Source organism: Phocoena phocoena, chromosome 6 (genome assembly GCF_963924675.1).
Source record: "Phocoena phocoena chromosome 6, mPhoPho1.1, whole genome shotgun sequence".
In the NCBI taxonomy this organism is placed as follows: domain Eukaryota; kingdom Metazoa; phylum Chordata; class Mammalia; order Artiodactyla; family Phocoenidae; genus Phocoena; species Phocoena phocoena.
The window spans coordinates 76,577,413-76,603,282 of record NC_089224.1 but is presented as its reverse complement, the minus strand read 5'-3'; the positions used below and the strand labels follow the sequence as shown (position 1 = coordinate 76,603,282).

The following is a 25,870-nucleotide window of genomic DNA, read 5'->3' as shown; positions in this document are numbered from 1 at the left end:
CAGCGAAGGCTTCCTAACATTAACGTCCTCTTTCAGTTGTGCAGGCATTGAGACAAGTGGGGAGGAGGTCTTCTTCCACTTGCTCTAGACCTTATCTTGAGAGCTAGACTGCTTTGGCGGTGCCCCTGCTCCCCAGGGTTCTGACTCCAGCTTGAATGAACTTGCTATATGAATGTGCCCTGGTATGCCATTATTGAATAAGTGTTCGGAGAGGTTTGCAATCCCACCAGGTTAAATGATTACATAGCCTTAAACCGTGTAGATTTTCCAGCTCAATTAAACTACCCATTATCTCTTAAGTGACCAATAACGCGTGCGATTATGTCTTAGTTTGCAAGTGGGATTAATATCTGCTGTTTATCTCAAGATAAATATTGCTAACATAGCCTGGGAAAGCAATTTTATGCCCTCAAGAGTGAGGCAGTGGAGGACTCAGATGTTGGGTATGAAGTTTTATCTTTCTGAACTGATTATGAAATATACTAAACATTTATATCGCTTTGTCTTTATAGACTGAAATCGCCAAGAGATTGAATACGATTTGTGCACAAGTCATCCCATTTCTGTCTCAGGAAGTAAGTAAAACTGTTCAGCTGTTAAAGTGCAATTATGTTGCTTCTCTGTTTGCAAATTAGCTAGTTTTAAGATGTTAATTTTATCACGAGGAACAAGTGTGAAGAACATCTGTTACAGCTGAAGTGTGTAAACCCCCTGCTGTTCCATCTAACAGATCTGAGGGGACACTGTAGAAGTGGTGACAATAGCTCAACCTTAAATTAATTTTTTTCTGTGGAAAACTGCAAAACGACTATCAAGCATAAAGCTTTTCTTTCCTCAGAGGAGTAGTATAAATCAGCTTGATAGCTACTGATGATTCACGTGTCCTTTCTCTAGAGAGCTTTTCGTTTACTGCATTTTAAAAATGGTTCCATTAGGGTTGACTTGACCATGGGAGCAGGTATTTCATTTGTCCTTGTACATCGGGGCAGATTGACTTAATGCTGTCCATGGAGGGAGTGGATGCCAATACTATTAAGGATAAGACCATTCATGTTACCTGTTCATGTTACTTTAGCTTATGGAGTTATATACATATATAAGCCATTTTATTAAGTTACAAAGTAATAGAAGTTTACCCTTAATATTTGAGAGGGAAAAGCTCTTTATGTGAGTAATCTATGACTCAAAACCAGTTATGTTTTAGTTTTGCCTTTACTCTTGGATACAAGCTAATAAATGCAAAACTGTTTTATGTGTGTACAGGATGCTTATATCTTGAGACAGTGAAAAACTTATGGGCCTTGGAGCTGGAATACTGAGTGTTTGCTCTCATTGGCATCTACTTTTCCATGCTGGGTAGCACCATCTCTGCTGTTATTATGGCAGACTTTCCAGCATAGCGTTTACTCGATGTTACAGTTTAGATTTGTTGGCCTTTTTTTTTTTTTTTTTTTAAATTTATTTTTGGTTGTGTTGGGTCTTCTTGCTGCGCTTGGGCTTCCTCTAGTTGCGGTGACCGGGGGCTACTCTTTGTTGCGGAGCATGGGCTCTAGGCATGCGGGCTTCAGTAGTTGTGGCTCGTGGGCTCAGCTGCTCCGCGGCATGTGGGATCTTCCCGGACCAGGACTCGAACCCGAGTCCCCTGTATTGGCAGGTGGATTTTTAACCGCTGCACCATCAGGGAGGTCCCCTATTGGCCTTTTGAAGCCTGTTGTTCATTAGATTTTAGTAATCCTGGTCTCTGCTACAGTCTCCTTTCTCCCAGAGACCTGTGGCTTTGTTTTTATTTGTGGGTGGAGCTGGGAGGTGCGCAGGCTATTTCCAGCCTGTGATCTCAGAGTGTGTGTGGGGAGGGCGGGGGGTGGGGTCTTTCCTTTCCCCTGTGGAGGGTGAAACATCTAGGGGCTAAAGGAGGAGAGGAATTCCCAGAGTTTCCAAAAACCAACTGGTGGGTTGAGATTTGTTGACCAGAGAAGTGATTGCAGGCTTAATATTTAAATTTTAAGTATCAAAAGGGGTGTTTTTAAATGGCTGTAAACTTTTCCTGCTCAAACTTATCATAGCAAACCCATTCTGAGAACCAGGGTGATCTTCCAAATCCCATACTGTTTATTTTCTAAGGCCTCACGTTTCCATTTTTGATGTCCTCCTTTGACTCTCTACCATTCCGAGCCCCAGATTCCCATCAGAAGTAAAGTGGTAACTGGTGTTGGTTAGAAATAAGGGATGCACCACTCTTGAGTTTTCCTTTGCCGTTTGTCTGCGTGTTCTGTGGAACAACGTGTGCTCGAGCAAGTTCACATTTAAAGACATATTACACTTCAGTCTGCACCTCATGTGGCATTTGTCTTATTGTTGGAAGGTACAGTGAAGGTCTTGGCTGCCTTGCTAACACTTTTCCTTCTCCTTGTTTTCAAAGCATCAACAGCAGGTGGCCCAGGCTGTCGAACGTGCCAAACAGGTGACCATGGCAGAGCTGAATGCCATCATCGGGGTACGTGGCCTACCAGGTCTACCTCCTACAGTGTGTATAACCAGCTTTCATTTCTTCTTAATTTGTTGGCTTAATATATATCTATCTATATATAATGTTGTGCCGCTTAATCTTAACCCACTTGATAAGCCGGGGGGGCAGGAGGTGGCAGTGTCAGGTATGCTGAGGTGTGTAGGGGAAGAAAGGTTAGCATAAGGGAGATGATAGAAACATTTTTAGGAGGGGAAGAAAAAATAAATCTTCTTTTCAATGGAAAAATAAATGTAGTTTATCCTGCTCCCTTAGGTTAAAGCTTTGGCAAGGGTTTTAAATACGTACTTTCCTTACTTCTGTTGTATAAACTTTAGATCCCAGTGAGGTCAAGACGTAGCTCGGCATTATTTCATTTCGTTGTCTTTTGCTTTTTTGCCTTTTGCTTTCCCAGGGTATTAGAACCTACGAATAACTGTTTTGCTTTTCTTGGGCCTCTTTCATGAATTTTTAAGTGGCACCCCAATGCAAAGAAAGCCCTCTTGCCGCTGAAGAAGTGATGATTGTCTGCCCTAGTGCCCTCTAGCCTTTCACCAGGTTTCTGCTCTCCTGGGTTGAGTTCAGTCAGTGCTCCTTGCTGGCAACTGGTTGTCAATCACAAGTCATTTGCTCTGCATTAATGAGCCTGGTGAACTGTTGGGTCCATCCCCTGCATGAGTTCATCCCCCCGCCCCCTCACTGCAGGATCCAGGACTGTTCTCATGTTTTCTGCCCTTCCAGACTAAGCGAAAGAAGTAGCTGAAATAAGCGACCGTCCTTGCTGATTTTATTCATATGTGAGTGCCTTGAGCGGATTCAAATCACTCATTTATCAATTTATGTTAATTGCTTGTGAGAAGATGCCCTGCTGGTCTTTATAGTTCCCTCAGACACTTTGTAATGATAATTAGACATGCTGCTGTACGGATTAAGAGTGCCATAGTGCAGTGATGGCCACAGACAATGGAACCAGTTAATCCATCAGGGTTTAAAATTACATCCCAACTGGAGATGGAGAAAAAACATAAGAGCCAAGGAGGATTAAAGAATGAGCCTCAGCTTGAAAACTCTCCTTTCATCAGTTTCTCAATTGCAGATCTGCAGTCGGGTTGCCTGTGGTAAGCTATTGGCAGTCAATTAGGTGAAATAAACTGGGAGGGTGACCTTCATTTCCTTTTAATAGCTTTTTCCTCCCTGAAATGGGGAGCTTCAGTGGATTTTCAGCTTAAATTTTATTCAAGCTGCTTTATTACACTTGACAGCTTAGCTCTGCATAAACAATTCTCCCCTCCTCTTCCCCACAGGTCTGGGCTCTGCATCTCTCCCCCTTAGTGTCACATTTTTGACTGTTACTTAGTGGGCTCTCTAATCACATTCAACAAAAAACACAATTACATCTGCATTTGTCTGCCGCCTTCTGTACGCTTTTCTTGTGTAATGAATTGCTTTATTTCAGAGATCAAATCAAATATTCACTGGTACTTTTGCATGTACCGTGTTTGATTAGCAAAGACTAATAGCAAATTGTACTTGTAGCTCGAGCACAGAAATTTTTAGCCCAGATGAATGAGGATGGAAAAGCCTGTTTTGATTAAAGGAAAACATATGCAAGGCAGTTCTCAAGTACCCAGTTACACTTTGTGGAACATGTTTGTTTTCTGATAGGCTCTACATTTTTACGTATCATTTCTCAATGGTAAAACTTTGTACTCTTACATTCTCAAAGGCACTGCCCAATCCTGTCCATTAGAAAGGAGGAAATTGTGTTAACCAGATGTTTATAGGTAATACTCATTTTGAGTTGAATCAGAAAATAAAAATAGCAGGTTGTTCTGGAAGGGCAGATGAATCGCTAATTTTATGAATGGCTTTAGTCCAGGAAACATGTTGTTGAGATTATAAAGGCAGATTAGCTCCGATAGCTAGCAACAATAACCCAAATCAGTGAATTGGGCCCAGCACAAGACCTAACGCCAGTTGCAGGTCTTCAGCATACTGGCATGTGCGGCTTTTATAATTGTAATTTTTGGATCAGTATATTAATTTATGTCAGCAGGCTCTTTTAAAGTTTGTAGTGATCAATAATTATCCCGCACCATAAGTTTCATGCTGTGGCATATGCTTGATTTTTGCTTGAAAGGAATTGTGCGCGTCCTGGAAAATCGAAGTAGCATAAAATTGGGTTGACAATTCAGCAGACCTTTGCACCCCTTCATTGAACATGCAGTGTGTCAGCCTGTCTCCCCAGAGGGGAGGAGGCTCTGGGAGGCTGTCTGTTCCTACAAGCAGCAGCTGCGCGCAGGGTAAAGGCAGCCTGGTTTGATAGCAGCTGTCAGTATTGTTCAGGGACCGACTTAGGGTAAAGAACACTGGGAGAGGCCATGCTCTTCGTCTGCATCGACTTTCAAGCTAAGAAAAGAAATAGTAATTTAACGGTTTAGACATCTATTACAAGTGTGAAAGATCATGAAAGAGTACCCTTTAAAATGCAAATGAGCTGAAACACTCTCATTCCCTTTAAGGTACAATCAAGGAGCTTACTGCTTGCTTGACAGGGCTACAGATATTTCTCTTTAGCAAACCTGGAAAAAGTTAAATCTTCTCAAGGACACCAGGCTTCTAGGTAAGCTCAGCTGTGTCCTGGAACCGTGGCTGCTCTTTTAGGAGGAAGAGAGAGGTTATAGTTTTTTCCGTTTTTGTAGAGTGAATTAATGGTGCCCATTTCTCACCAGCATAGAAAACTTAGTTCTCATATCTGACGGAAAATACTGAATTTTAAATCTTTTTCACCACAGCACCTGCCTTCAACCTACGTAGATTCCTGGTATTTAAGAAAGATAAGCTTCTTAGATATTTGATACTTGGAGAAACTATTGAGATATTTTTTGTTATATACTTTTTGTAACAGCTTGACTGATGGCATATCTGGTAGTTGGCAGACTAATAACTGCAACCTTACTTTTTGAATTTTGCTTTTTATAAGCTCTTTTGTTATTAAACGTGTTACGTTCTTGTAACAATAAAAATGCAGAGATCTTAATAGATACAGGGTTGGTTTGGTTTGGCACAAACTCCCTTGTACTTGAGAAAACAAGTTCATTGTGGGAAGGAAACTTATGTATTTGAACCTTGGTGTTTTTTTTTTCCCCCAAACATTAGTCTCCACAATTTAATCAGCATTCCTCAAAGATTTTTTTTTTTAGTTTGGAATGCTATTAAAAATGCTCAAACCGAAGTAGGTTATTGACCGACGTAACACTTTATTTGTGGGATAGCTAATGGCTACCTGAAGGAAAGGAAAATTGACGGACGGGCTCTTCAGGTCACTCCTCATTGTAGCATTTGGGGAGCTGGGAACTAAGAGCTCTCTTCTACCTGCTCTGATACTACAGAATTGATTTTAAGTTGAGATTGGGATTCCAAATAATTAGTGTTATCTTTTAATTGGGTTTATATCACGTATAATTAATATAAATCATATAAATATAGATATGGATCTATACATACCTGTACACACACAGATTTTTTAGAAAATTGATGTGTAATTCACAGGTGAGATGCACAGCTCCTGAGTGTACGGATTGATCACTGGCACAGGCACACACCCTGTAGCCCACATTCCTCTCTGGGTACAGATTGTTCCCACCTCCCCAGGAAGTCCCCTTGTGCTTCTTCTCAGCCAAGTGTTCCCACCCCCCTAAAGAAACATGGTTGCATTTTGATTAAAAAGTAGAAGAGTAAAAGAATAATTAGCAGAGTGTGATTTTCTTTATTGAAACAGTTACATAGTTGTGTATCTATTTCTAATCAAATACCTACTGCCTAACTTCTCAGTGTTTTATGCTCATCTTTCTAAGACCGTTTGTATTGTGTTAACCTGGACAAAGCCTGGGCCTAGGATGAGATGCACTTGGTTGGGACTTTGCACTGCCACTTTTTATTTTTATTTTAAAAAAATGTTTATTTATTTTATTTTTGGCTGCATTGGGTCTTAGTTGTGGCACATGGGATCTTTCGTTGCGGGGCACGGGCTTCTCTCTAGTTGTGGCACGCGGGCTGTCTAGTTGTGGCCTGCGTGCTCAGTAGTTGTGGGACACGGGCTAAGTTGCCCTGCGGCATGTGGGATCTTAGTTCCCAGACCAGGGGTTGGACCTGTGTCCCCTGCATTGGAAGGTGGATTCTTAACCACTGGACCACCAGGGAAGTCCCGGCACTGCCACTTCTTAGCTTTGTGACGTTGTACAGCCAGTTAACCTCTATCAGCGTCCTTCTACAGGACAATGGATAATACCATTTACCTTGCATGGCTTTTGTGGGGGTAAGACCTTGGCTGGCAGCCGTCAACAAGCATGTGGTGCTGACACCCTGAACTGAGGTTTTGTCTGCCTGGTCTCTCTCTCAGCACCTGTAGCAGATCTCTGGGCCCAGTTGGCCAAGCTCCTGTGAAGGGGCGATTGCTCCTAGCAGCAGGTCACCTCCTCCTTTGTCTTTTCTTGTGGTTACATGGATGTTGGTGTTTGAGATTAGACCCAGCCAGATGCTCTGCTCCTGCCATTAAGTTGTCGTGCTTGAATGACTTTTAATAAGGATTCAGAAGTGCAAAAGCACTGCCATTTAACTTTTGATGAACAAACTTATTAAAGTTCAGAACCAGGGCGGAAAGCTAAGTTAGGGGAACAGATGGAGGGGTTTGAGAAGCAAAAATGTGAGGACAGGGCATCATTGGCTTGCTTACTCAACGTAAAGAGGAAAGGGCGCACCAGGCCTTTTGCTGGCCCTGGGAGGTGGCGGGGATCCTTGTGATAGAATTGGAAGGAGAGAAGAGTTAGAAGACATGGACAGATGAACAGTTCCCCTACCACAGAATGCCAGATTTCTGACAGCAGCCTTGATGCTGACTGTTGGATATAAGAAAATTTAAACAATTTCCCATAGCAGTGCTATGAACATCAGGGAACTCAGGGAAATTTGGGGTTAGTGTAAGCAGCATTGTTTGTCCTTTCTCATTTATTTGGATGTGATCTGACTGACTTTCCATGAATATAACTTCTGTCAAGGCCTATGGGGCTCAGGTTTGGGGCGCCAGTTCTTGGTCATGTGTGTATACTCCTGTTCCATAGGCAAATTTATAATTCTCTATACTTTAAAACAACTTAGTATGAAATAAAAGAAGTCTAGGGTGGTCTGTGGTGTCTGACTATGTGTATTTGTGTAGGTGATGGCTGTGAATACAAACTCCTGACGTGTCTGCAGAAGAAGCCTTTCTGTCCTTGAGAGATTGAGTTGTAGACCTAAAGGACTCCCTATTGTTGCAGGAGATGACTGGTTTAAGGATTAGCAAAAATGTTGGATTATTTTTTTCCTCCGGCTGTAGCTGTCAGACATCTATAGGATTGTAGTGTGGGAAGTTTAAGAGGATGAGGTTAGCCTCTTATTCTTATGAGTAGGCAGTTAATCCCTGGAAAGCCCATCAATAACCCAGCTGTAAGTTTCTTTATAAAACAAATTCACCCTGAGAGAATAATGCATAGCCTGCTACCAAAGGGAGTAAATAAAATGATGACAACAAACATGGATCTTCCAGCTCCTATTTAGTGACATACCTGCCACTTAAATTCCACCAGTCTAGCCCTTTTATTAATTTTCCAAAGAGATGGTGCAATATCTCAGAGGAGTCTTTTATGCCTCCTACCTCTCCGTTAGGTCGAGCTAGTTTTTTTGTTTTTGTTTTTGTTTTTGTTTTTCCACTGAGGGTACAACTAGGTATCTCTGACAAATGCAGAGCTTGGCTTCAGTGTCTGGGTTCTAGTGAATTGGGCAGTGTGCTTTTTATTTATTAGGAAACTTACTGAAGCATTGTCTACTTGTTCATTTCCCCATATATTTTCGTATGATTTTTATTTGGATTTCTTAGAAGAAGGCGTTATAACATTTTCCCTCTTTTCAGAGGAAGAAGAAAAATCTTCAGAATAGAAAGTTGAGCATCTCATTTTAGAAATTAGATCTATGCAGTTTTTTTAAATTGATGACTTAACGTACCATATCATTCACCCTTTTAAACACACACAGCTCAGTGGTTTTTAGTATATTCACAGACTTGTACGGCCATCACTACTATCTAATTCTTGAACATTTTCATCACTCCAAAAATAAACCCATATTCATTAGTAGTCAGGCCCCATGCCCCCTCCCCTCAACCCCCTGGCAACCACTAATCTTTCTATCTCTGTGGATTTGCCTGTTCTGAACATTTCATATAAATGGAATCATATGATATGTGGCCTTTTGTGTCTGGCTTATTTCACTTGCATAATGTTTTCAAGGTCTATAGATGTTGTAGCAAGTACTTCAGTCCTTTTTATTGATGAATGATACTCCATTGCATCAATATGCTGCATTTGTTTATCCAGTCAGTTGCCGGTCATTTAGGTTGTTTCCACCTCTTGACTGTTACGAATAATGCTGCTGTGAACACTTGTGTACAGATTTTTGTGTGGACATGTTTTCTTTTATCTGGTGTTTATATCTAGGAATGGAACTCTGGGTCATATGGTAACTCCGTTTAGCTTAAACAGCCAAGTGGCTGTACCATTTTACATTCTCCCTAGCAGTGGATGAGAATTCCAGTTTCTCTGCTTCTTCTCCAACACTTGTTATTGTCCATTGTTTTGATTCTAGCCCTCCTGGTGGGTGTGACGCGCTGTCTCACTTGTGGTTTTGATTTGCATTTCTCTGATGGCTGATGATGCGAGCATGTTTTCACTGAAACCTTATATGGTTTTAGAAATGGATCTACCTAAGTAAACATGGCTTTTAAAAAACTTATTCTTGTTTAGGTCTTTTAAGTCACAACGGAAACAGACACCCAGGGCAGGTAGGATGAATAAATCAGGGGGGTGTCGCAGAATGAGTTGGCCTGTGCGGATTAGCTGAAATGCAGAAGCAGTGAAGACGAGTTTAGATGCTTTTCAGAATTTTAGGCCTGCATCCTGGTGCCTGCCTACGTACAGGCCATCAGTGTTGCTTCTGCATCTCATTTTCTGTGCGCTCCTGCATCGAAATGGAGCCTCTCAATGGATTTATGTATTTATTTATTTTATTGTCTTCAAGTGGCTTGCGAATTCTTGGCCCCAGCAAGCAGTTTCTGCCTGTTTATCACCCTTGTCCCCTTCACGCGAGAGGCCATCCACATAATGGGAGGTTTTCAGATAACTCCTGTAGTAGTGTCCTTGATGTTTCTCCTGCCACATAGCTCTTCCCTACTTTTCCCACTTGTTTATCATAGCATACCAATTTTCTTTTTCTGTACTCTCCCAAGATAAGAACTGAGTGTTTTAAAGAACAGAGAAATAGCAGAAAATCAAGGAAGAATGACTTGGAGAGAACTGTCAATAAATGCTACTTTTCACTCCCCCCCCCCTTTAAAAGTGTTTAAATACCAAGTGCTATAAATGCCACTTACTGTCACGCTTTTAGCATTAAATATGCTATTTTGGGGCATGGTTTTAGTTCTGGTTGGGTTCAGTTTGTGATCTGTGTGACATAGTTTTCCCAAAGGTTATAAAGTGGGTTAAATTTCAGAAATTCAGTGGTTGGTGATAAGGAACTTATTAGCATCTAGTGGGAATGAGAGGGACGTTGGCCTTCGTTTTTATTCTGGTGTCCTTTCGACTTGTATAGGCAGCTCTGTGGTGATAAACCCTGTGCTACACCTGTTTTAGAAACAAAAATGTAGAAACCACTGCACAGTTATATTAAGGCTCTGAATGTAAATGGCAAAGTCAATTTCATATAGCAACATAATTGACCCAGTCTGCACTGGGTAAAATGTGAATTAAAATTCTAAATGTGTGGCTGTTGTTTGACATGGGTGAGGTTATTTTATTCCTTGAGGGTTTTCAGTATCACTAACTCTGTGTTTGGTGATTTGTTTTACTTGTCTCCTTCCCAGCCTATTTAAATTGTTTGGGTTAAGAACACGTACAGTTATCTCCTTATGCCCCAAACTAAACCTTTCCCTAATCACCTTTGAGGCACCAGAACAGTATGTAAAAGTTCCCATTTAGCTCTTTTCCCAAATTGTTTTGTAAAGTGAAGTTTCTGTTTGTTTGTTTTGTTTTGAATTGTTAGTGGAGTCAGCATTAGGAAGCAGAGGCTCATTTTTTTGAGCTGTGACAAGGTACTCGATGGGGAAGGGACAGTGAAAAGTTAATATTTTAAAGTACTTCTGGTTTTTAAGCAACAATTTGGCAAGTCCTTTGGCATATAAGAACATGGTTTCTAATGTAATGGGACAGAATTCCAGCTTAGATTGAGACCAGAATTTCTCACCTTCAGCACTGTTGACGTTTTGGGCTCGTGAATTCTCTGTGCTGGGGGCTGTCCGGTGCATTGTAGGATGTTTAACAGCATCCCCAGCCTCTACCTACTAGATGCCAGCAACACTTCTACTCGTCTTTCCCTCCCAGTTGTGACAACCACAAATGTCTCTAGATGTTGCCAAATGTCCCTGGGGTGGGGAAAGTGGTGTTGAAATTGTTTAAGAGCTACCAGTCTAGATTGATACATATTACCCCAAACCACCATTGTTCATCAGAAATGCCTTTTCTGATAGCTTTATAAACTGTGTTGCTTATGTGTTCTGTGGTGTATAAATCTATAAGCATTAACTTAAAGAAAATGTTTACTAATTAGTTCAAGCTAATGAATGGGTAGAAGGTTGAATTTTCCCAGCCAGCCTTGCTGTCACGTTGAGAAAGATTTTACAGTTTCCCCGATGATTTGGGTAGGTTTGGATCTTTGGAGGACTGATTCATTTAAATTCCCCTAATTGACAGAGCCATTGGATTTTTTGATGTGTTGCTGTCTATATAGCAATGTCAGGATCTCTTTTCTTGTAGCATATATTTTTAAGTAACATTCATGTTTCTTCCTTTTGGTGAAGGTGATGAGTACTAGTCTGTCCCAGGTAAGCGTGTTGAGAAAAAAATGTTCTTTAGGACACATGGGGCAAGTGGGCTGCCCTTTTGGAGTCAGTTGTTTCAATCTCCTGGATGTGGGCCCTCTGTTCATTTCAAAAAATTTTTTATCCTAGAAATAACACTTATTACTTATTAAGCATCTTCTTCTGAGAGAAGCCAAAACTATCTCTGTTTCAGCTTGATTCTTCTTTATCGGCTTCCTTGGAAGAGAGCTAGAGCAAAAGATACTTTCCTTTTTCAGATGTAGGGTATTGGAAAGTGGGGACTGGAGGGATGGCACTCGTGAGTCATAAATCTAAGAACAAATTCCCATCTGTCACTGCTCATGAGGCTGCGTCGTGAAGATGGTTTTATTTCCGGGTAAATGCCCAATAGTGAATGTGGATTGTCTCTGGGTGTGCAGTATTGCATACCCTCAAGAGTATCTCCTTAGCTGGGAAGGGAGAAACGTGGGGTCCTCGGTGGAGAAAGAGATTGTCCTCTTCCTTCCCCTTGCTTGGGAACACTGGGTCTGCAACTGATCCCTTGTGAACAGGACTGGGCTGCTGGGGTCACAGGAAAAATGCTGTTCTAGGGAATAAAAGCTTTGCAATCATTGTTCTGGCTGTGAGCCCCATGGCAAGCCACTCTTTCATCTGTGAAATGGGAGCCATTATGCCCTCCCACCCTTCCTCCCTCTGGTGTATTCCGAGCTGAGGCCAGATAAGGAAGCTGGAAATACTATCTAGGGGCACTGCATGGTAGGATAAAGAAGTAGAATGTGAGGCAGCAGTATCCACATTTCTTGGGTCTACAGCATCTTCAATAGCTGTGATTCATCCTGTCGCTACCTACTTAGTACTCCTTTCATTTTGTGATAGGATTTATGCTTTTTAAAAAAAAGGAGGAAGAAGGAGCTTTCAAGATCGCCAAGCTAAGGATGGAAGAACCTAATTGCCTCTAATAATGGGCAGTGAGCTGTCTCTTCAAGGGGCCTGGAAAACTAGAGCAGGCTAGAGGTGGGACTTACTCATGGCCAATTAGGCTGTTGGATAGCCCTGTTGAGAGCTATTTGCCTGAAGGTTGAGTTTAACTTTGCAGGTCTGTTTCACAGCTGTGGCAAAGCCCCTTTATTTTATAAGCTTAGTCTTTCTTTTCAATAGTACATCAGAGAATGCTTTCCAGTTCATCTTTCCAAAAACCAACTTGGGCTTGGCAGAAAATCTGCTTCCTTCTAGCATATCCAAATATCACCTGAGACTGCCTTTGCTCTGACGTAAAATCACACGTCTGGAGTTGTGTTTTGGTGTCTCCGTTTGGGGGGGGAGTGTTAGAGGGGGACTGGGGGTAGGGTGCAGGGAAGGGTGATAGGGTTGGTATCCTCCACCCTATAGTTAAATTCCTTCCCCTGTGCTTAGCCTCTCTCATCTTCTTTAATCAGTGCAGTGCTTAATTACCCCACCGTACCCGCTTGTGTATGCATCACTGCCTTTCCCCCCAAGAAGCCGGACATTGCTTTTAGTCTGAGTAATGATAGTAATCGCTGGTAGGGCAGACCTGTTCCTCATCTTTCTCCGAGCACATTTCTTATGGCAGGTGTCTAGTTCCTAATTAAGTGCTAATGAGCACGCCTAGTGGACCGTGATGCTGCTGCCAGCTCCTTCAGTTTTATGTCCTGCTACTGCCAAGCTCTTAAAAGGTGACGGAGCAAGAATTAGTGTCTTTGGGATGACAGGAAGGTGATTTTATGCATAAAGAAGTTGTTATTATGATCTCAAATGGTGAATGAGTAGTTTATAAATACTTTCCAAGAATACTATTAATGCTGCCTGCTCTGACCTCACCCCTTTTCCAATTTCCCTCGCATTAGAACTGTGCTCTCTTTGGAAAGAGTGGAGGTTTAAAGAGAAGGTTGGCGCCTAAAGATTTTTTAAAAGATACTAGGAGTGGTTGAAAATTTACTGTAAAATGACTCTAGATGCTGATTTCTGCCTTTTAGATGCTGCTTTCTCTTGCTCTTGAGTGCCGGAAGCATAATGTTTAGGATTCAGTCAAAGATGTGTGGTCAGGGTGGAAATTGCTGAAGATCTGGTGTGAAGATCTAATATATTCAGTACGTGCAAGGGTGTAATAAATAAAACGAGTAATTGAGTCCCAGGGAAGTGAGCACAAATCAGAATCTTAAGAATTTCCTAACATCACACCTTAGAAATTGAGCTTTAATCGTTTTTCCTGTCTCATCAAAAAACGAGTTTTATGTTGGACAGCTGAAATGTGGCCAGATTTATGGTGCAAGGGCCATTGCTTGGATACTTTTTCGTTTCCTGCAACAAATCTTAAATATAATATATGAGAGCAGTGATACTCTAATGTGAACAGGTTTCTAACTTCTGGAATGGGTTAAGTGATAGAGGCGAAGGCATTTGGGAATGGGGACTTGGTCATCATGGTTGGAGTCCCGCACAGCTGGTGTGAGTGCTTTCCTCAGCAAGGTTCTTGGCCTGAGTCTTGGTGTTTTCCTCTGTGACATGGGAGGGGGATGGGTTTGGGGCATGGGGCTCAGGAGAAAGGAAGGGATAAACAAAGTTTTGTCTCTAAGGTTCCTTCCATTTGTCACGTGCGTGGCTCCCTGAGGGTTCCCTCTGTATGTGGTGGTACCATGACTAGAGCACAGCCATGAGGGTCCTTCCTACGTTGACTTCACTTCCCTGCCACCTGGTGGGAGAAACTCAATGCCTTGAGCCCCATCTGTGAAATGGGAATATCAATACTTCCTCCATTCTGTGAGGGCTTGATGAGCTAAGGGCACACAAGTACATGAGAGATGCTAGTTCTTCCTGCTTTCTAAGTTCTGTTAACTAAAGATAATGTTTGGTTTTGTCTCATCCTAACGTTGTGGTAAGTTAATGCAAGAATGCTGGGGTGCAATGGAGTCACCTAGTAACTGGTGACTAGTTGAGAATATAGTTTCTGTATTTTAGGTTGCATATCTGCACCTCCCCTATTTTAACCTTTCTGAAGTCAGAATGAGTCTGAAATCTGTGGCATCTTGGATTCAATGATGCACTGGATTTGATCCTTGGAGGCGCTTAGAGATGGAACTAACCACCGTGTGAGGGCTTACTAACTTATCCAAGTTTGCTAATAATCAGTAGCTACACTTTCAGGGGGTGAGAGTTAGGCCAGAAAGTGACAGTGTCAATCTGAGGATTATGTTTTGGGAAGATTATATGATATCAGGTAACTGAGCAGATGAAAGCTTTTGATGGACTGAAAGTGCTAACCACATTTTTTTCTCTCTTTCCTCCCTGTCTCTCTCCTTGCTCCCTTCCTCTGTGTGTGTGTGTGTGTGTGTGTGTGTGTGTGTGTGTGTGTGTGTAACCTCCTGTTCTGTCTCCTCCATCCTCTCCTGTCATGTCTGCTGTCTCCCTGGTTGCCGCCACCACTGCCACCACCCCCCTCTCTCTCCCTCCTCCTCTTCCTCTTTCACCACCACCACCAACAGCAGCAGCAGTTGCAAGCTCAGCATCTTTCTCACGGCCATGGACCTCCAGTGCCCCTCACCCCTCACCCTTCGGGACTTCAGCCTCCTGGAATCCCGCCCCTCGGCGGCAGTGCCGGCCTCCTGGCGCTGTCTAGTGCTCTGAGTGGCCAGTCTCACTTGGCAATTAAAGATGACAAGAAGCACCACGATGCAGAGCACCACAGAGGTGAGAGGCCGGGCAAGCCAGATTAGGACCTTGCCCTAACACTCTTACTAGTGCTGCAAAGTTTGTGCACCGCTAAAGAAAGCCCCAACCCATTCAGAGAGCAAACAATGAGCTAAGAGGAACTGTCTGTCGCACAGCCTGGCCACTGAAACACAGTTCACCCTGGAGGTTTTCAGGGTTTAACGTGGGCATCTGTAGATTTCTCCATCTCTTTAGATGGCAGGCATCTTGACATCTTGGCAACTGCCTCATTAATGCCAGTGGCCTGTACCATATTATGGAAAACTGTTAACTGCTTAATTGGGTAATTTTCAAAGAAAGTAATGTTGTTAAATGGGGCGAAATAAGAAGTTAAATTTGAAAGTGAATGTGTTCAAATGAAAGGTTTGATAATTGCATCTGTTACTACTTAGTTTCATAGGCTTTAATTCTAGTATGCATTAAATATTGGGCAAAATTGCACTTGACTAATTTTTGAAAAAAAGTAATTTATTCTGTCAAGAAATTTTTAAAAAATAGGCTTTTGTGTATGGTTAAACTGTAAATCTTATGTTTACAAAATACTGTAATTTTCAGGAAATCACTGTATTAGGAATGTGCAATGACTTATATAAATAAAAGCCATTTTAAAACTGTTTGGGGCTTGTGTTCTAATTATTCCCCCCTTTTTTTTATTTCTGTTCTTGCCTCTGTGTCTGAACGGGCATGTCTGTGCGTTTCTTGGTAACCTCGGGAGCAGACAGAGAACCGGGCACAGTAAGTACCCTGACGCCTGCTGCACATAAACGCGTTCTCCCCCCCTGCAGTGCACCCTCAGCCGCCTTTCTTTAAGCACAGGCACAGACACGTATATTCTACTCTCTCTCAGCGACCTGTTGTTTTTCTTTCTTTTTTAAAAAAAATATGACTGTTTCCCCCTACCCTTTGTCTTTTATATAAAACTTCCATCAGGTGAGAGGGAGGCAAAGCTGTTTGCTATGATTACTCACTTGAAAATACACTTTGATCCCTATGTGCCCCAGACCCATTTAAAAAATATGTTTATCATTGCACTTCGAGTCCAGGTTTACCTGTAGTTTAAGAGAGTATTCATTTTTATCTTAAGTCAGTTCTGCAGGCAAGAGGTCACCATCCATATGTGAAATTAGTTAGCATTGTGTTATTTCTACCTAAACCATTCATTATCCTCTGCAAATGCATCTTAGTTTCTAGGTTTCCATATCTAGTTTTCTTTTCATAATTGTCCTTGGAGTGTGAACTTGAACTTAACTTTATTTTAGTCCAAAGAACTGAATATCTGAGTAAGCTCTCAAAACCAAGGAAATTCAGTGCACGGGGCTCTGTGCTTATCGAGTTTATTTTTTTTCACCAGCCTAAATCTTACTCATTTTACATAAAGCACGTTTGGTCTGTACACATATCTGCCGGTTGGTTGCTTGTGGGGAGGCCTGTCTCTAAAATGCGTCTCTTACATGTTGTGGAACAAACAGAATGAGAAATTGGCCCCTTTTCAGCTCAGATAACCTCCAGTTTTTGCCCCTTTCCTTCCTTCCTTCCTTCTTTCTGAACATGGCAGTATTTTGATCATCTTCAATCTAAATATTGTTAAAAAATAGGATACTGAACTTTTAAATCACTCTGATACTTTCTTATGTTTGGGGGGATGATATGTAAACTTTTTCAGTTTGAAAAGTTTAGGCACCCCTCCACACACACCTTCTGTGTAGAACGGTAGCTATTTTTAAAATTCTCTTCGGGACAGAGCTTTGTTTACTTCATGTGTCAGGATGTATTGGTGGAATGGATAATGGTGAAAGGATGAGGTAGGTAGTTGTGAAATTCTTGTCCTGTAAGTTTTCTTTGGAAAATGTTGGGAGGAGAAAAGAGGGGAGAAAAAACTTAGATCTAGGGAATAAAATTACCTACTCCGAAAGTATGGACCTAAGTAAACTGATTTATGGAGGTGACCTTTCTATTTTGCTGTTTCAGTGTCCCTGTAGATTGTCATCTTTTCTGCCATGTTCATTCAATAGAGTATCAAATTAAAAACCCTAATCCTGGGCCAGAGAATAGAGATGGCAGGAGATGGTGCTGGGAATGCCCACATGCATTAGTCTGCTGCATGTTTTAATCTATTGAATTTATTCTAGGTTTGAGACTTTATTTCCACTTTATGTTATCAGTACTACTGTTCCACCTTAAGTCACCGTATATTTATTGAATGCTTACTATATGTAAGGTAATATAGGAAATATATCTGTAGTGAGGGATGTGTAGGGATATGTAGGTACATGTATCACAAGCCCTTTCTCAAAGAACCAAGGGAAAGCAACAAAAATACTAGAAGATACAAGGCTGCAGAAAGTTTTAGCAAGAGTTCTAGACAGTTGTGGAAGGGATACCATGGTGTATGCCTCTCTGAAATGCCGGTGGCAGGAAAGAGTAGAATTTGCACACTTAAGCTCGTAGAGGCATTTTTGCATAACTCGGTATGACTGTATTTCTGAGTATGTCTAATAATCTGTGTGTAATTTTGGCTGGAAGATGTAATCAAGAACTTGATTGGGGAAGTGAGGGTGAGGTGGACGAAGGTTAATGAGTTGTACCCTTAAAGAAGTACTAAATCGTTCTTGAATTTCAGGCAGCTGTGGATTGTTTTCAAGTCCAGTTAGTGTAGTTTGTAAAGTCCGTGTTGAGTTAGCAATCTGAACTTTTAAGTCCAAATGTGGTAGATACATTGCATAAACTAATCTATAAAATAATATAAAATACATGGTTACTTAATGTGTTATTTGCATGTCTCCTTTTTCACACCAAATTTTTGTCAAGTCTTAATAATAATTTCAAAGAGTATTTCCAGAATAAGTATATATGCTGAGTTTCCTGTGTAATTATTACAGAAAACTCATGGTAATGATAATATAAAATGGAGAAACTACACTCATTTTTAATCTAAAAATTTAATTCAGTCTGTAGAGAGGAATTAAATTGTTCACTGTCCATATAAGTGGGATTTTGCTGCAGTTACATAAAATTAACTAGCTCTCTTCAAACTTTGTGTAAAATTAAATATGAGACTCAGTAGGTAATGAGATGATGTGTACTATTAGCTCCTAAAATATTATAGTACTTATCTGTTTAATAAAGTGGTTTGAATTATGAAGTTGAATTTTACTTGGCAGATAAAGTCAGTTCATTGCTCTGTACTGCTGTTTTGTTTGTTCGCTCATCAAGGGGTTAAGAGCAGTGGCTATAGGGCAGCGATTTTCAAACCTTATGGTCTCAGAATCTTTTACCCTTAAAGTAACTGATGACCCCAGAGAACTTTTGTTTATGTGTGTCATATATTTTGAAAATTTTCTGGGTTAGAAATAAAACATTTTAAAATCACTTAAACAGATAAAGAGCTACTTGTGTTAGCATAAATAACATTTTTAATGAAAAATAACTATTTCCCAAAATAAAAAATTGGAGTGGGAAGAGTAGTTTAGTTTTTTTTTGCACATTTGCAGATGTCTTTAATGCCTGGCCTAAAAGTGGGCAGTTGAATTCTCCTCGGCTTCTGCATTCTCTTTGTTGCCATACATTGTTTTGGTTTAAGTATTGGAAGAAATCTGCCCACAGAGAGACACCCTCAGGGTCCTTAGACCAAACTCTGAGAACCTCTGCCATAAAGAAGACCAAGGAGTTCTAAAAAATTCTAGGCTGGCATATAGTCTTGTTTTTTTTTCCTGCCCTTCTTTCTGTGTTGAACAAACATATTTTTTATATCAAGTGCAAAAACCAGGAATTTATGTCGGAGGGAATGTGAGTGTGTGTGGATTGTTATCTGTGGGTCTAAAACTGGCTCATAGATAGTGTATGTTTATTTTTAGTGACAGATTATCCCATTTGCTGGTTTAAGGTTTTATGGTAGGAAAACAAATGAACCTTAATGTAACCTGTTTAACATAAAACCCAGGAAATAAAGGTGCTAAGAACAGAGAGAAAATACGGACACGATATTTAAGTTTCTTGTTTCTGAAAGAGATGAATGCTAAAGCTAGTAACTTTTGCGAGGTGTATGTTGCTGTTCGGCTGTTTTCTAATTCGCAAACCTTTTTTTTTTTTTAACATAAGCCTGTTTACCAGAGCGCTACTACTGAGCAAAAAAATGACCTAACAAAAGCCTTTATTTCTTCAGGAGTAATAAGAACTTTAGATATCCCAATTAATTTAAAGATGAATTGCACTAAATTTTGGCTGAAGGGAATGCACTTTAAATAGGTCTACTTGAAAGACCTGGAGTTAGAGAATTGACAAGGAGTTGTATGGCTTTTTAAGAAAAATGGTAGAAAGGATGTTTAAATACTCATTCATTTAGCATATTTATTGACCACTTACTATGTGCCAGGCACTGGCTGAGGCACTGCGTATACTTGCTGCCATTTTGCAGTGATATCTTTTAATGTCAAAGTCAAATTATGTGTTGAACGAAAAGCACTGAAATATCTAACTCATGTGATCGCTATTTGGAACATTTGGAAGAGGGAGGAGACTTGAGGGGGCTGTGTGGGAGAGACTCAGGACAGGGACGATCTGTAGACTTAAGGCAGGTTCCTAGTGGACTTCAGAAGGTCCTGGGACCCCTCTAAAATTATATGCAGAGTGGGTCAGTGCTCTTACATAATGCTGAGGAGAGATCATAACATTCATTAAATTCTCCAAAGGGGTTCCTGGCCCAGAAAAGTCTAAGCACTTTTCATCTACTTCAGAGGTCAAAATGGTGCGTCACCATCATTTTCTCAATAAGACACCAAAATAAGGAGGTTGAGTGTCTTTGGTCATATAGTTAATTAACAGAGGTGGAGATTTAGATCATGTCTTTCTGAGGGACCCTGTTGCCATTCCTATAACATTTCTAAAATTACGTTCACATTTAGAACTTATTTAAAAGTAGTTATGACAGCCATCACTTTATTTAATGTAAGGAGGTGTCTGTATCTTTTTCTTCTCTAGCTGTTGTACTTCACTAGTTGATTGGCAGAGGTAGGACCAGATCCTAGTTACGGACCACCCATCACTTCACTCTTTTCTAAGACGACCCTCAGCAATATAGAGAGCAAGGAGGAAATAAGGTGTGAGGCTTGCTTTGGGGAATACTTCACTCTTGGCCTGTTTCTGAAATTTTATTTTTTTGAATGTCACAGCGTCTCCCAGTGGCTCTTTAGGACCGCGGTACTGTGGGTGTGGGGGGAAAGGGGACAAGTGATAGAAAGAACATGGGTTTTGGACAAAGGCAGACCCCAGTGGAGTTCTGGCTGCACAGGCAAGATTTCTCATCCTTCTATAAAGTGGTGATGGTGGCTGTCTGCAGGGTGAGGGTTTAGGGACCACAAATGGGAAGTCATCAGACATACCGTAGCAAGCCTTTAGGAAAGTCTTCCCTGACTCTACCTGCAGGGTAGCCAGACAACAGTAAATGCGTCGTTAGTCACCGTCAACGTAGTTACTTGTGGTTTCCTTTTTAAAAAATGTGTGAGGCTGTTGTGGAGATGAGGGCTCACATGACCGGTGACCATTCCTAATGATTCTTAGTGTGTCAGCATCACAAAACCCATCCCAGCCTCTTAGGAATTTGATCAGTCTCGTGATGCTCGAATTCATCAAAGGTAAACAGGGACCAGGAGGAGGTGTTTTCGCCTAAATGTTGTTGACCTGACTTATGTCAAGGAATTGCCTGGAGATAAAGGATAAAACTGAAATGAATCACCTGAAATCTCAATATTAAGGCACAGCAGAAAACATTAAGTTTTCTTAAGCGGTTGCCTCAGTAGATTTTTCTTTTGGCAGAATTTAAAACTCTGTGCTTAAAAACATAGATCTTCTGGGAAAACCAGCATCACTGCCACGAGAAGGGTGACCCCCTGAAGGAAGGAAAGCACTGGCAGCTTCTTGCTTGTCGGGAGTGGCGTGTTCCTGTGCCAGGTGAGGTGTCTGCTCGCTGTGGGGCCGGAGCTTGCCAGGCGGATGTCAGGACCTGTGCGTGACCAGAGAATGTTCAGGTCTTACCTCCCTGAGATCTCTGTGAGGATAGGGCATCTTTAAACAAACAGAAAGCAGGTAGAGGCTATTTTCTCCCTCCACAAACTTTTTTAGGCTTCATTTTGTGTTCTGTAATTAGAAACCTTAATGCCCACCCTTTGGAGCAGATTTTGTAAACTTTTATTTTCCTTTTGGCCTGATCATCATCTTCAGTATTCCCTCTAGAACACAGTAAGCAATAAACTTTGTGTCTCAGTCTTTCTGATGAGGAGAGATGGGTTAAGTGGCGTCAGATATCCAGATACCACAGTCAAGTCCTGACCCAGTGCTTTCTAGTTTCAGGACCTTTTCTTGCAGTAGAAGCATCTCATCAGGGGCTGGAGAATGAAGAGCACTTCGAAAACATGCTTCTAGAAAAGGTTTGAAATACAAATTTGATTTTGGCTGTGACCACGGTCCTGATTAGGGGAATGAAGGTGTTACGAGGTCATTTAAAGATTATTTTTAAAGTTATATTTGTTATGAGCTCCAGAGTTTTTTATTGGTTTTATTTTGTTTTACCTGGAGAAGGACGGTGGAAGGGCAAGCTGTGGGTGTACAGAGTTGATGCCGAAGGCATTTTGTGGTTTAGTACTTCTTCCAGCCCAAATACTCACTGGGTGTGTATGTCTGTGGCTCCGTTTTATTCTGAGTATCCTCCTGAGTTGCCCGTCTGCGCCCGACAGTGCCAAATTCTTAGATCGAGGTGCAAGAACACCCTGTTTTTTTCACATATTTTGCCTTTAAACAATATGAAAAATAAACATGTACCCTTTAGGCCTGCTTCACAGCCAGTCTTCCAAGATGTGATTTCCACACGTCTCCACTTGCTTCCACTCTTCACTGTTGACAAGTGGGGATCGTTAATCTTATAGGTTAAAAATGCATTTGTCACACAGAATACTTCAATGACCAACTGGACTGCAGCACGAAGTACCACACAGGGTGATGGCTTAATTGGTACCAGGTGTGGATGAGAAGGCGCACAGATGTGATGGGGTGCGTCCTTACCTCATTGTTTTAATGTTCACTGAGAAGTTAATTGTCAGTGTAGAGTGTGCTAGCAAATTAGGTTCCCACTGCCTTAGTGTAACTGAGGATAAATGAGGTGTCATGAGTTTCCAATCTGTACCTCTGACACAGACACTTTTCCTGTGAGGAGGACACCGTTCCCAAGGGGAATTAGCATGGCAGCTAAAGAAATCCATTTGAATAATGTGTATTATTTTCACATTAGGGAAACCTGTCTCACTTTTGCTGTCTCCATGAACGGGTTTTCCTTTCACATTTGCTGCTGGTGGCTTCAAGGTTTAGACTTGGCTGGCAGAAGAATTGCTTTGAGGTCTCAGGATAGATGAAGGATACATGAATACTCTTATAAAGGGTTTTGGCCACACTGACAATGTAAACATGCTTTCTTTTATATATTCTGGAGTTTACCTTCCAAGATACCTCTGTATACATGAACAACCATTCCTGTTAAATTGCCAAAGAAAAGTAAAATTCTTGGAACAAGACTTTAAAGACTTTTTTTAAATTCATATTAAAGCAGCTGAGTCTCTTTACCTTGGTCTTGAGGGGGTGGGTGTTCAGAGCATGAAATAGAAACATGATTGTCTAGAATGGTCAGAATAAAGGTGGTACAGAGTCCAACTCTTGACATTTTCTTCTGATTCGACCGAATGCTCTTTGAAGTTCAAAAGACTCTTCTACTTACATGGTAAGTTCTTATATGAAGGTATGGTTCCGTACTTGTGTATTTGCATGTTTATTTTTACTTTAAGAGAATACACTGTCCACTTCTACTCACTGGGTTCACATTGCCACCAACTCTCTAGTTAACATGTGCCCACTCAGCAGGGAACGGTTCTGGTGTGTGTTTTTATAAAACATGGTTCACCTATTTGGGAAATGGTGCTCTGGATCTGGCCACTCAAGGAACGCACACCAGTTGTAATATTGGAAGACCTCCTACTTTTTCTTTTCCCTTCTGAGCAGCTTTTCTGCTCACTCTTGTACCTGTTCTTTTTTTTTTTAATATATAAATTTATTTATTTATTTTTGGCTGTGTTGGGTCCCCGCCTCTGTGCGAGGGCTCCCCCCAGCTGCGGCGAGCGGGGGCAACCCCCCGTCGCGGTGCGCGGGCCCCTCACCATCGCGGCCCCTCCTGCCACGGAGCACAGGCTCCAGACGCGCAGGCCCAGCAGCTCTGCGGCATGTGGGACCCACCCAGACCAGGGCCCGAACCCGTGTCCCCCGCATTGGCAGGCAGACTCTCAACCACTGCGTCACCAGGGAAGCCCCTTGTACCTGTTCTTAACCATCACATCACTGTTAGTGCAGGAAGTGACCCTCAGGAAGCACAGGGTAACCACAGTGAACAATTTGTCTGTTGTCAGTGCAGTTGCCCACTGAGGTTTTAGGTTCTCAGATATTTCAGATTTTAAGAGGGATGGGTCCCTTCTTGTGGTTCATAATGTTTTCTCTGTTCTTACACCTCATCAAGTCATTTCATGTGTAGTCTCATATATATAAATGGAGAGAAAAGCATGCCTGTTGGGCTAACAGGTCTGTTGGACACTCTGTCTCTGGTACTGAACATTTCAGAGGGCTCTTTTGTTTTCTTCAGAGACTTGTCTGGTCTGCCTCTCCCTTTATCGTTTTACTTGGCTCTGTTCCCGTCAATGTGTGCAACTTGTTAGGTGCAGAAAATCATCATGGTTTTCAAATTTTAGCTTGTTTTGAAGACATAATGGGCTTTTAGATCTTGATATGCTCAGGTTTGTAATATCCCCCATGGGCTGTATGAGACTTCTACTTTGAGTTCTTGTAGAAGACATAAGGTAAATAAGATGATTTTGTTTGGTTCTGAAGAAAATTTTTAAACAAAGGAAAACTTATATACAGTCTGGAAATCCCAGTTCTCAGAACATTTGTAGAAGTCTGCCCAATAATTACAGTGTTTGAAAAAGTCTGGGAGATGATTAAATTTTACCAGCTGCAAGGTGAAATAAAACATCAAGTTTCTTGGCTAGAATTAGAGTATAGCAGTCAGTGTGGTAACACTAATTCTCATGTTGATTAAAAAACTCTGGCAAATAAAAATTTGAAAGGGGAATTTTACTTGATGAATGCTGTTTGGTCGATACATATCTTTCAAGATATGGACTCTGGGAAGAGAAGGCTGCAGCAGCAAATAGGTCTGTGGAACCACTATTCTTGGTGGTTGATGTGGCATGAAGCCAGTGCTGTGAGTACCTGGGCTGCTTTGTTGCTCTCTGCTGGGGTCTTTGTTAGTGTACATCTTGGGTTGTAAATGGCAGGATTCATGAGTGGAAAGCCAGGAACTCGGGACTGTTTTCAGGTTATTTAAAAGTAGGCTGTAAAATGTTCTTTGTTTTTAAATGTTCACAATTTTGTTATGGTGGGCCTCTAACCAAGTAAATCAAGATGTGTCTGTGATTAGGAGGTGGGGGGAATCAGAGATAGCATGCAGTAGGCATTATTATGTCACATTAGAATATTAAGCTCGATAGGTTAAAGAGCCAGTGTGACTTTTAAATGAGAAGTATTTGGGGGTCAAGTATTTGGGTCCAAGTATTTGATGTATATAAACTGAGTTTAAAAATCACTTCTTCCGGGAGCACAGGCAAGTTGACTTAATGGGTGGTGCTTCTTGACTTTAGGCAAATTGCCTTCCCCTCTGAACATCCTCTAGATAAATTGAGGAGGGTGAAGAGGATGGATATGTGTTAAGGTTGCTTTGGCGTCTTGAGAACTTTGGTCCTAATTATCTTCAGTGTTTAGAATGCATGACTTTTTCAGTAACTTAACGCGAAGCAACCTCAGTTTTATTCTTTCACAAACAGGCTTTTAATCAACATTTAAATGTTGATTAAATATTAAATTTTAACGTTAAATTTGAGTCTGTCTTCTCCTTGTTCAAATCTAACAAATCAAGGTAAAACCCTAAATTTTGAAGGATCCAAAGGATATTCAGTCAGTACGCATTTTCAAAATATGTGTAAAGTGGCTCAGAACAACCGTGAAAATGACTGTATTCCACTTCTGAGCCCTGAGGAACATAAGACGGTACGTGAGAACAAAACGCAGCATGAGGGAAGACGACTTGATGGTATTAGGAGACGTCCATTACTACCCATGTAGTTACTTTTGGGTTTCTGGGGAGCAAGTGAGGTAGCCAAGAGGATTAGGGTCACCTAGGCAGTAGTTAAGCAAGACTGTTTTTGTTGCCAACAGCAAATGAAGTCCATTAGGCTGGAACTGTTTGCTTAAGTCAAGAACAACAATGAAAGCAGTGTCAGGGCTGGAGGATGTCAGGGACAATTACACACAGCAAGCAAGTTTCATGGGAACAAGGGTAAAAGAAAGTGGTTCGTCTTTGTTGGGGCTGCAGCGTGAGCCAGGCACCCCCTGACTCTGGACTGTGGCTCTCCCAGGCCTCTGCCGCCCATACTCTTTGCTGCCTTGTTTTGAATCAGTTTTACAGCATCAAAGGTATGATGAGACATTTCGTTTTGTAACTTGTCTCAATCTTCCATCTGAATGGAGCCAATCTTCAGATAAGCAAGGGTGCTAATTATCAGCCCCATCTAAATTTAGAAGAACTTTCA

At 41.4% G+C, this 25,870-nt stretch overlaps 1 protein-coding gene across 16 annotated transcripts in view; it reads left to right on the top strand.

Moving 5' to 3' along the window:
- LOC136124322 (transducin-like enhancer protein 1) overlaps positions 1–25,870 on the top strand; it is an 88,294-nt gene that overhangs the window by 28,250 nt on the left and 34,174 nt on the right. For 3 of the 16 annotated variants that reach the window (XM_065878934.1, XM_065878931.1, XM_065878928.1), the window contains exons 5-7: positions 513–575; positions 2,420–2,494; positions 14,969–15,189. In XM_065878934.1, coding sequence (XP_065735006.1) covers positions 513–575; positions 2,420–2,494; positions 14,969–15,189 — 359 coding nt within the window. Of the gene's footprint in view, positions 1–512; positions 576–2,419; positions 2,525–9,349; positions 9,378–12,605; positions 12,610–14,968; positions 15,190–15,912; positions 15,930–25,870 lie in introns of all 16 variants that reach the window. The other 13 variants (XM_065878942.1, XM_065878941.1, XM_065878939.1 and 10 more) reach the window with 9 other exon arrangements.